This window comes from Labrus bergylta, chromosome 5 (assembly GCF_963930695.1).
Source record: "Labrus bergylta chromosome 5, fLabBer1.1, whole genome shotgun sequence".
NCBI classification, from domain to species: Eukaryota; Metazoa; Chordata; class Actinopteri; order Labriformes; family Labridae; genus Labrus; species Labrus bergylta.
In genome coordinates, this window is record NC_089199.1 from 1448586 (window position 1) to 1460516 (window position 11931).

The following is an 11931-nucleotide window of genomic DNA, read 5'->3' on the forward strand; positions in this document are numbered from 1 at the left end:
CTGTGATCTTTACTAAAGAGATAAAACCCAAAAAACCCTGCTGTGGTCTTTTAAGACTTGCTGCTGGTTTGTGCTCTGTGACAGTGGCTGTCTGTGGAGGGCTGGCACTGAGGGGGCACAGATGGAAGCCAGCAACACTCATCCTCATGTCCCTGGCATCTTTGCATAATTATCACATCTAAATGCCACAATCTTCTCTTCTTCTCCATTGCATTTCTCACTTTCTGGGATATTTTTTGACAGCATTGTGCTGCTACTACACTGCACTTCTCTCCGTTGTCCCACTTTGTTGGCGCAGCAGCTTTTGTGCAGTAATTCAGCGTTTGTTGGCTGCCTCAAGACTCCCCGGCTAAGATAAATCTATTTGATCACCCCACTCCTAACCCTCAGTGCCTCTTACTGTCTGCATCATGTAGGTAATAATAATGACTGACAGTTCTTGTTAGACATGAGCAGATAATATTTCCTGTCACCTGACAGAGGCCCTTGTCACTGTGTTCAACAGTGAGTCAGAGAGCACAGATCACCTGCTTTTGACAGTGAATTATTCATCCTCAGCAGCACGAGATACACAAGATCTATTTTCAACGTAGCAATGATTCAATGCAAACTAGCCAGCCACAATGGCTGCGTTAGGATCTTTGCAGTAAATTATTACAGCAATAATGAAATCACATAACTTTAAAACCCTTCTATAAAACATATTGAGGAAATTACATTATAAAAAAATATGAAAGAGGAGTTAAGAATAAGGTGACATCTTAGCATGAAGTCAAATAAATGCTCTGTTAAGGCTGAAAGAAATGATAAACAATATAACAAACTGATGGCCTGTTTTCACCAGGGTCTGCTATCAGCTTATTCACATAGATCCTTCAAATAGCCTGCTCAAAGGTCAGCATTTGCAGTACTTTGCAATGCTCCAGCACCCAGAGTGGTCATAAGTATTTATAATTGTTGTACTTTCTGGACAACAGGTGTTTACACTTCCTATGTTTATCTCACCTTTGTTAGTGTTGGATGTACTAGGGCTGGGTATTTCCCACAACCCCACGATACGATACGTATCCCTAACGATACATATCGTGATATACATTGATTTGGGATAATGCCCATGTGCTACACAGAATTCAGTAAGTGCAATCTCAGAAAACTGCTAGAATGGGTGTGGACATCCATATTTTATATTGTATATACTATGTATAGTGGAGGTGGGTGCATTTTTTTGGCTAATCAGTCATTCCCTGCTAAGTGCTAAGGCTAGCTCTTTAACCAAAGAGAGCAACAAGAAATTCAGCCAGTCTCTCAGATGACTGGAGAAGATCCTGAAGTATGTACTAATTCCTAAATAAACTTTGAATCCATGGATCCATGAATCCAGAATCGTTCTGAATCGAATCGTGACCCCAAGAATCGTAATTTAAATTGAATGGAATCGTGACACACCCAAAGATTCGCAGCACTAATGTATAGTATTTCAATTGTAAGCAAAACTATTCGTAAAATATTCTAACTGCAATTAAGTTTTTCCTCATGTAAAGCATTACATTAATCAAATAATTAATTTTGACAACTCGAGTACAACAACAACAGCTTAAGGAACTGTTTTCATAATCCTGAATTATCAACCTACCAAACATAACATACTGTTTGAATTGTTTCAGACCTCTATGTCTAGCTTTTGGACATATACATTGTATTTTATATGTTCTCATCTAATTTCATTTATGTGCTGGAGTTTGTCTGTATCGCCCACTTTCCTACATGAAAGCATCAAACGTATGGAGAAGTCAACAAGCTCTCTGCTCAGTGCTGCTCCTTGTCAACACTATGATAAGACGCAACAATAACCATTCAAACTCAGAGAGGATAACAACTGTCCTCCCACGGTCTCGCTTCAGTATCACCATCTCCCTATCTCTCAGCCTCTCCACACTGATTGACTGGAGTGTGTTCGCCTAGCCAGTAGTTCACTAATGATATCATTCAGCGCTCCAGCTATCATTCACATCCCACACAGGGGCTAAAAAACAAACAGCCGTCCTGACTGCATCTCATCTCTGCTTCCCTCTAGATAACAAACCCCAGAGACTGCAGCCAATTAGGATAGAAAAGAGCACCACTCCTTCTCTCCACCAAAGTTGTTTTGTTTGCATCTAAAATTCTTACACCACAAAAGGTAAAAGCTTCTCAGACGCTGTCCTCACTGGGCAGAAGCCCTTTAAAAGTCAGCTGCTGCCAAAGCTGTGTTTTTAAACACAGCATGTGATTCCATTTCTCCCAGATAGTTGAAAAATACGCACTGTGGCTTGTGATTGGCCAAGGTGAGAAGCAGAGAGTTGGTAAATGGGAAAAAGCTTTTACACTGACATGTTTACGTTCCAAACCAAGCTACAGAAAAAACTATTCAGCCAGCAGTGACTTGTAAAGTCTACTGAATGGAGAGTGAGATGCAAGATTTACATTTTTTAATTTCATCTGAATAAGCTTCTGATGATTTCATGTGCAGCCAGCACACATTTTCTACTGTATTCTCAGCAAGCTCATTTAATTGGAAAAAAAGACATATATAGCCAAGTTTGGTGGCGCTCATTGCACAGGGGACTCTTAGATGGCTTCCCATCACAAATGGTGCCATTCCCATCTCTACCTGATTCCCCATCGCCAAGTCTCCATGGACCTGTTGGGGGGGGGGGGGGGGGGGGAGTAATTTCAAAAGCAATTCTTTGCTTGAGGCTACAAGGATCTTTTTTGATAGATGAGGTCTGTTCAACAATAAAACAGTACGGCTGACAGAGGTAATTCTTTATTAGCAGACACATAATGAGGATTTACTCTTTTCATCCTTCCTCCTCTTTGCTCTCTCCCCTCCTGGCTATCACCACTGGGGATGCATCGCTCTGATCAGCTGGCCCAATTTACTACTGCTCATTACTGAAGTGTTAGCAGGTAAGGGAGGACAGAGACCAACAAGGCAAGTGTCCAATACTGTGACTTGAAAGATGACGACATCAGCTCTTTCTTTAAAGGAACAATACAAACCATGAAAAGGCAACATGGAAACACTGCAACCCGGCAGACACCACTACCAATACCTGGACTAGAGTAACAATTCATATCAAGTACTGCTATCCATTTTATTAGTGGATTTTATTGCTCTCATGATGTTTTGCTAGCTTTGACTTACAAGACACTATTCTGCTGTAGCACTGGACTGTTTGCTAATTGTTTGAAGTAACGTCATAATTAACCTGAAGTCAGTTATTATAGTAGGACATGACAAATTGGTAATGGAGTGGCATATGGGGTCGGTTCATCAACTGGCAAACTGGCTAATACATGATACCTCATTTTCAGTGAGTTTAGGGCGCGGTCACACTGGCCATCTGTACCGTGCCCAAACACAGCTAGAGACAGATACTGTTACTGGTAATGGAACTGCTGATACTAGAGTCAGTACAGATATTTGCATTGCTACAACTACATAGCAGAAATAAATAGCTTTAATGAATCCATTTGTGTGTTTTCAGGTTTGCTTTTAGTTGGTAAATCAACAACTAAGAAGTGTTATTTAAATAAGAAATATTTGAAATATATAAGCCTGAGAGCAAAACATCGCATTTGTCCTTCATGCTCCTGTACCTGGTTTACCATTATGCCAGAATGTAGAAAGAGGCTGTGATTGTACAAGAGTCTGTACTTCACTGCAAAGTCAATAAATCTGCAGAGATTTTTTTTTACAAAGTCACCAGGAGGGAAATTGAAAGTAATAGGGCTGCACATCACTGAGGCTACATGTAGGCTGTGATGGGTTGTTTGCAGCTAAATTAATGGTATATCCAAATGCACTATAGAGGGTAGACTTACCCACATAAAGTTAAAGCAAACTGATTGAAAAAGGAGAAAGTGTGAGACATTCCAAACAGCAACCTCCAGAGCTGAGAAGTGAAGCCAACAAAGAAGTGCCAAAAACTGCAGTTCCTGGATTGGCCACTTGAGGCTCCAACTGTGAGTTGTTTCCAAATAAGGGAGCTCACTCATGCCGTGCTTCAGCAGGATCCTCTCAGACAGCTCCTAACTTAGCTTACAAAATCCTAGCAAGGATTTTTAGCCTAATTGTCATTTAGGAATATTCTCAGAGTGACTCTGAGCGAGGAAGAGGCGAGGGCCCTTTCCAAATATCCACAGTTCAGTATGCAGTACTTTTCAGGAGGGAGTTTCAGTATACTGAACTCTCATTCAGTATGCATTTTTTGGGACACCTCAGTATACTCAACATTTCAGTATGGATACTAACTTCCTGGTTTCATGCAGTATGGATCGGATGCATCCTTTCAGGAAATTAATTGTATTTTACCACCCACAATGCTTTGCGAAATTAAACCTAAATCGTCACTTCACGTGCGCCTCCAAATCAAAACAAACGAGCATGGATTAATTTAATCTTAATTTAAAATCCCGACTGAAACCACTACTTTTAATTAACAACAGAAAATATAACAAATGTCTGCATTATAATAAAACCTTTTCCCCTCTATTTAAATAATGATTTCACTATTTAAATATGTCTTTATTGGTTTATTTTATATTCTGCATATTACTGTCTTTCATTTGTACTTTCCTTTATGTACTGTATGTTATTTAGTTATTTAATCTGTCTTTTACTTGATTTACATTGTGAAATCATTACATTTACAATTTACATTTACAAAGCTAAACTAAAAAAATAAAATAAAATAAAAACGGGTGGATGCGGCCGGTTCGGGTAGCGTAAATGACGCCACTTCCTTACTGAATGAATCAGACAAAGTAGGAACAAATATCTGCCTACTGAATAGTAGGTACTAAACAGTAGACAGCACAGATAGTAGGTACTGCCTACTGACAGACTGAGTAGGTACTTGGCAATTTGGATGCACCCATTAACTTTCATCTTATTGAGAGGGCGTGATTGACCCCATTGCTAGGTATGAACATTTTTTCCAGAAGCTGTGATTGGTTGATCTAAAAATATTGAGAAAAAAAGTGAAAATGATAGAATCTAGTCAGACATTATGTAATTACGAACACTTTGAAATGATCATCTGTGTTACTTACTTTAAAAGTACAACGCCTACAAAATGTTTGAAATCACATGCCCGCTTGTGTAGCAGCTTCTTCACATGCTGATCGTTATATCAGCAGGTGAAGAGCTTTAATTAGAGATTGGACGCATCTGTGGAGGTAACCACATGTAGAGAGACTTAACATGCATGTCTCACTATGTATGGAAAAAAAAAGTAATTGTTGGCTTGAAATGTCTGAACAAATCATTTTTGTCTGTTCGGCACAACTATGATTCAATGATATTCTTCATGCAGTGTTTGCAGAACATGTCTTCATTTTCTCCTTGAGAAACTCTTAAAAGTCCCCCTCACTACTCCTAACAGTTATACACCTGAGGAGCTCTCTAAAGCTAAGATGCTTTGTGAATAACTTTCATCTTTACAAGGATCCAGTTCTAACTTTAAGGAAAGATTCTTAGAAAATGTCTTGATTCTAATTGTTTTATTAGAATTGTGTCACTTGGAGCAACTCTTAGTAGTAGGAGGCGTCGTGACTTTAGGGGTGAAGCGCTCTTAGGCCCCGTTACAGATTGCCTAGTGTGAGTGCACATTAGGTCTCATCATAAAATGCTTAACTCTACAGCAGAATTACACATTATAAACCTGGTTCAAAAATGGCTTTTAGAAGTTTTTTAATTCATGAAAACTTTGCTTAGGGTTCAAGGTTTTGCATAATAAGTATAGTGACAGGTAACAGCAACTAGCAGCCCTGCTCCAGTTACCTCCAGTAACTGAGTTTGTGTTGTTAGTGCCTTAAGGGACTTTTTTTTTAAATATTATGGCTTTCTGCTTCTCTTGAGTGATATTCTGGTACTTAATAAATCAATATTACTGTGTTTCTACTTTACAGCAGCTATGCTCATCATACCCAGCTTGTGAGCTTGTGCAGTGTTTCTAAAACATTTATTTAACAGAAGTTCTTTTAGCTTTCCTAAAGTCTAAATATGGTGAAAACCAACAAGGCAGCAGCCAATGAGCTAAACTTGAGGCTTCAAATAAACATGAATCTGTCCTCTCTCCTCAGGCACCCAGAGCAGATTATGTATACACTGCAGTGATGAGGCATGGGCCCCATTGGCTCCTTGAGTCAGGAGCCAGTGGACATCCTTTTTGTAACTCACTCTTTCACCAAATGGATCTCTGTGCCTTTAGGCAGCTCTCAGACTTTGCTGGTAATTACACATGGCATCCTGGGAGTTCTGGCATGTATAATTACTGGCGAGGATAAGCAGCCCGCTGGAGGCAAGGCACAGTTTTCCTTCGCCACAGTCCTTTGGCTGGATCACCACTCCTTGGCCAGCTGGACACAGTGTGGCACTCATCCAGCCAGATGTCAAGAAGCAGAGAGATAATCTTCTCTATTAGGAGAAATTAATGCATTCCTCCCTCTTTCTGCATGGCCTCGCCTTCTTCCCTACAAATCTTAAACTCTCCTTCTGCTTCTCCTCACTCTCTGCAAGCTGTTCTGATAAATATTCAGCTGTGTAATCCAATATCCTGCGCATCATAACACAGGCTGAACAGCCAATGTATGTCACAGGATTGATGGCGCGGAAGATTTAAAGGCATTTTTCACCATCTTGTTTCACTGACTAATGGTAGCATGTCAGCTTTAATGTTTTCCTTCTACACCGTCTTTTAGAGAATGGAACCAAGATTGCGTGCTAAAAATACACTCACACTAGAGAAGTGTTTCAGGATGAAAAGTAGATCCCTGTTTAATAGATTCTGTCTGGATTGCTGTCTTCTCGTTTTTACCCTCACTGTAGCGATGTCCAAAAACATTCTTGGAGGGGGGGGGGGGGGGGGGCTGTAAGTGGGAGAGCTGGCATGTCCACAATCTTGCATATTATTGACTTAAAGACATGTGGGACCAGACTTCAGAATCAGAATCAGAATCAGCATATTTATTTTCATTTTATGTAAACCCTTAAAAGCTGCAACTACTCGCCAGAAGCCTGCCTTTCATGTTCCTGCCATCGACAGACAGTCACGCGGCAGTAAAATGCTAATAAATTTGACTGGGAGCGCAATGATGCTCGGTGCTCTGATCTGAAATTCTGATTGATGAATTGGAGGTGAGGCTCTCAAGGTGAGTCAGACTCCTACCAATGTAGAGCCCCTCTTTCCAAGGCAGTAACACACCTCTGCTCGTCTCTCATGGCCACTCCCCTATGAGTCCACACATGACATTTAATTTTCTCCTGCTTGTTATGGGGAGCCACGAGTGGGTTTTTGCTTCAAGAGCCAAAACAAAGTGGGGAATTCAGCAGATCAGAGGATGAAGCAGACAGCAGCTCTGGTTTATCCTGGATACAAACACATAATTTTATCAGGGACAGAGGCAGCTGTGTTTGTTGTGAACTTCTACAAAGTATGGACAGGCTTTGATCAGAAAGCATAATGCTTAAATATATTTATACACCTTTTACACAAAGGCTCAACTAGAGACTTAGAAACAAGCAACAGCTATAAAGTCTCTGTGCAGCACATCACATTCATGTTTTATATTAGAATACTGCATCGTCCCTATTTCATAGAAATACATTCAATTCATTTAATATAGGTTCATCCATTCTATAGGCAATTTATCTCTGAGTTCCTTATTCTGTGGATTTTTTTTTTCTTCTAAATAACACCCCCCCAACTCACACACACACACGCACGCACGCACACACGCACGCACGCACGCACGCACGAAGACAGGCAGCCTGCCAGTAGATTTTTAACTCAGCAACACAACAAAAGGCTGCAAACCGAGAACTCAGTGATTACATCTGTACTTTATCTATAGTCTAGGATTTGCTCAATACTTGGGTCAAAGCTCCATTTACAGCTCAGCCTGAGGCGACCCTGCCTTGAATTGTTTACTGAGTTTTAAGAGTAACCGCCGCTGCTACGGGTCACTCTCCAGTCGAATGAGAGCCAGGCTGAACTCTTAAGATCCCTCAGGCGTTTGTGTTGATACATTAGTGCAATAACAAGCATACATGCAAACTCAGACTGCTGGAATGGATACAAGACGTGGGCATCAAGTAAAGGAAGTTGCTTTGCTGCTAATTGGTGTTGCCTCTATTGACTTAAGGTGAGGATGTCAGCCAATGCCTTAAGAAATCCAGACCAGTGAAATCTTACAGTCTGTAAAATTGAGCAAACATACAGCAGGTGTAGTGACTTTATTCAAAGTTAACTGCAGGTGTATGCAAATGACAGAGCTGTACCACTAGTGTCACAGTTACAGTACCAAGATTAAATACTATTTTATCTTAACATGATAAAAAGTCATTTTGAGAAAATTTGTGCTAAGAGGATGATTCAGACTGCAATGATATGAAAAAAATGAAATGATAAATTAAGTATAAAGATGAGTGTGGTTCGAGGATGTGCCCCACTACCGCCTGAAACCCAAATCAATGATAGCACTGCCATCTAGTGGCCACAAGGTACAGTGAGCACAAGGGCAGGCCTTTAATATTCAGTGTAAAGAAACTGAAGATATTATTTTAAATGCTGAAATGCTACCAACTAGCATGGAGCTCAAAAACTATTCTCATTGACTTCATGGCGAAATGTCAGAAGGTTATTATTTCCTGCACCCTAAATAAAATGGATAGCCATCTGCATGTTAAAAACTTAAAAAAGTGTTTCTGGCCTTGACTTCATCAGTGCACTGTACAATACAGAGACACTTTTATTTCATTTATACATGTAGAGTCTCCACCTTGCATGTGAAATAACATATTAAAGGATGGCTGTGAATAACTGTGGATTTACACAACAACAAATAGATCCAATTAATACAATCTGATTTTTTCTAGTTTCTAGTTTTTTCAAGTAAATTCCTGACAAGAACAATTACATTTTTTTCTACACACCAAACGTGTAATTCAACTGGTTTAGAACCAGGTTTGTAAGACTGAAAGACTTAAAGCATTAATGGCACAGTGAGAAGATTTATAAGCTGTTTATAGATGCAGAGGCCACATTCAGTATTGAGGTCAACTCCAAACACAGCAAACTACAAAGTCCACGGGAACTTTTGTAAAGGAGCGAGGAGCGCTGCCCCCTTTAGCCCCAACAGTGTGCCCACATTCATACTTGTGTATGAATGCAAAACTACAACACAGGTTAAGTCACATAAAAGATAGGTGTGCCCTCGAAGAGTGTGGCCCGGGTTCAAATCTGGCCGGTGTCTCCTTTCCCGCATGTTATTCCCCACTCTCTCTGTCCCTCATTTCCAACTCTGCACTGTACTGTCAATACAATAAAGGCCCCAAAAAGCCCCAAAATAAATCTAACAAAAAAAAGAAAAGGAGCTATTTCATCTCATATGACATCTGTCACATTTTAGTTGATTTTTATTGTTCGGGTTAAGGTGAGCAATCAGAGCCATTGTGAAGTAATAAGGGTATCTCTAATTCTCTAGACACCAAACAAATGAAAACAGCTTTCATTAGCGTTTATCAGCCTCATTAATAAATGACGATCCAATAATTTAATTAGAAATGATTAAAAGTTACCTTCACCCTTATTTACATTTATTATTTTAACTATAAGTCTTACAGGGCTCACAACAGATTGTTCACTGTTACTAGGCTTCCTGGTAAAGTTAATGATAATATAGTCACAAGCTGCTGTTTTTCTGTGTATTCTTCTTTCCAAAGAAACTCAGGGTTTATAGCTCCATCCAACTGCTCCCTATGATCCAGACTCTCCACAAACTCTGACAGCAGCAGAAAAGTCTTGAAAGCTCCTCCATGAGCATCTTTCCAAAAACTTTCCGCAGGCTCCCACTTTGGGTTTCCATTAAAAAGCCTTTAGTTAGAAGAAGACACTGCGCCACAGAGAAACTGGCAGGGGTAAGCAGAAAGATAAACACTCAGGAGTGCCAGTGTGCCATATTCTTTATTCCATAGTGGATCATTCAATTGTGATTTAGCTCAGCAGCTGGGAAAATTTAGCTTATTATAAGAGTCAGAGACAAGATAACATAAAGCTAACCTAGTTGTCCTACACCAGAGACTTTGCCCATTATCAACTTTTCTGACCGGGGTTACTGTGATCTTTGGCTGATGTGCAGAATGCTTGAGACTCCTTTGTTAACAGTACTGATTCAGTAAAAGGTAAACAAACACAAACATAAACTATTTTGTAGTTAGGTCTTGGAAAAAGCAATACATGGCTCAGCTGGGCAGCTGGGCAGCATGGATCAGCTGGGCACACAGTAAACATTACCGTCTAACAACAAGCAGCTGTTGTGCAGACATTTCTTGTTGACTGAAAACACAACTCGTGATGAGCCGCGGGATGGGACATAAAAGAGTGGGACAACCACAGATCCCAGCTGAGCAATGAACTATTTATACAGTTCACCATCCAAATGGCAAATGGCAGATTGACTGCCTTTCTGCATTGTGACTGTTATTTCATAAATATTTAGACTAGACAAAGGAGGGGACAATGAAACATATCCATCCGCTCTCTGCACAGACATGTGAAGAAGCTATGTTTGCCCTTTTAGGCCACCGTCTTGGAGTCAGTGGCAGACAAGAGCACATGAGAGGGGAAAAAATATCAACAGTGCAACGTGGCATTGAACAGCTCACTGGTTTCATCATTCAGGCTCAGTTCCTACAAAAGGACACTTGTACACCAACCCCTTTAGTCTTACACACTGAATTAAGTCCAATTATTTCTCAGAATTTTGTACAGAATACGTTCATGTGAAATACCCATGGCCCTTAAAGATGACTTATAAGTAGATTTAACAATAACATTAGAAACTCACTGCAACTAGACAACCTTAAAATTTTTTAGCGCTTATGACAGACAGGAAATAAACCAGCAGCACGCATATGGCTTTATGTAAAGCTGCAAACATATCCTGGTTTCAGCCTCTACACAGTGTAATGGTCTGATTTATCACACCATTAGACACACTATATGGCATATATTTTGAAACTTTAAGATATCACAGAGGATTGTGAGATGTTGTGATGGTGTGTTTAACTTGAAGTTGAATGTACATATTTTGAACCCTGGTGTGTGACTGACTGTAACATCAGAAAGTAACGTACTTTGGGTTTAGTGGTTATGTCATCAGGTCATGTGTAACTGAAGTGCAGTGTATTGTAGTTAGGTTGGCAGTTGCTGGGTCCTAGGTTCTCACCTGCTTGGGGTCATCGTAGAAGACACTGATGGTGCTCAGCTTTGGCCCGATGCTGCAGGTCTCTGTGTAGGCTGCACCGCAGTCCTTGTATGATCCCTCTTTGAATTTATAAGCAAAGGTAACATTTTTGATAGGAGGTGGCCCAGTCTTTATAATCACGTCGGACAGGAGCCCCGAGTACACTAGAAACCCCACCAATGTTCCAACCAAACACACGAGTAGCACGACTACCAGGAGCACCAGGATTAGATCGGACATGGTTTCTCAAAGCGGTAACGTTACAGCTGCAGACAATGCAGTTGACAAAAAAAACTGTGAAGCCTAACCCGTCCTCCTCCGGGTCACATAGACCGAGAATGTGGTCTAACAGATTGAAACAAGAGCAGAGAAACAATGGCTTTACCAAAACCTGAGTCAAATGTAGTTTTCACGATAGTTAAACCGTACACAAAAGAGGAAACGCTAGCTCAAGTTGGAAGTAAAAAACTGTTTGTTTGTGGTAAATCCCAAACAGTAGAACATGCTTCCTGATTAGAACATTGTCCAACAGAGGGGAGGGGGGATTACATACATATATATATATTTGTTTTTTTAAACTACGTTGCATATATTTCTCATACATTAAATATACTTATAATACATATATTAAATTTTTTT

The 11931-nt window shown here is 40.2% G+C and overlaps 1 protein-coding gene across 1 annotated transcript in view; it reads right to left on the reverse strand.

The window, feature by feature from the left end:
- tex264a (testis expressed 264, ER-phagy receptor a) overlaps window positions 1-11808 on the reverse strand; it is a 66783-nt gene extending 54975 nt beyond the window's left edge. The window contains 1 exon segment of the mRNA XM_020642152.3: window positions 11275-11808. Coding sequence (XP_020497808.1) covers window positions 11275-11532 — 258 coding nt within the window. The 5' untranslated portion in view covers window positions 11533-11808.
- Window positions 11809-11931: the final 123 nt, after the last annotated feature.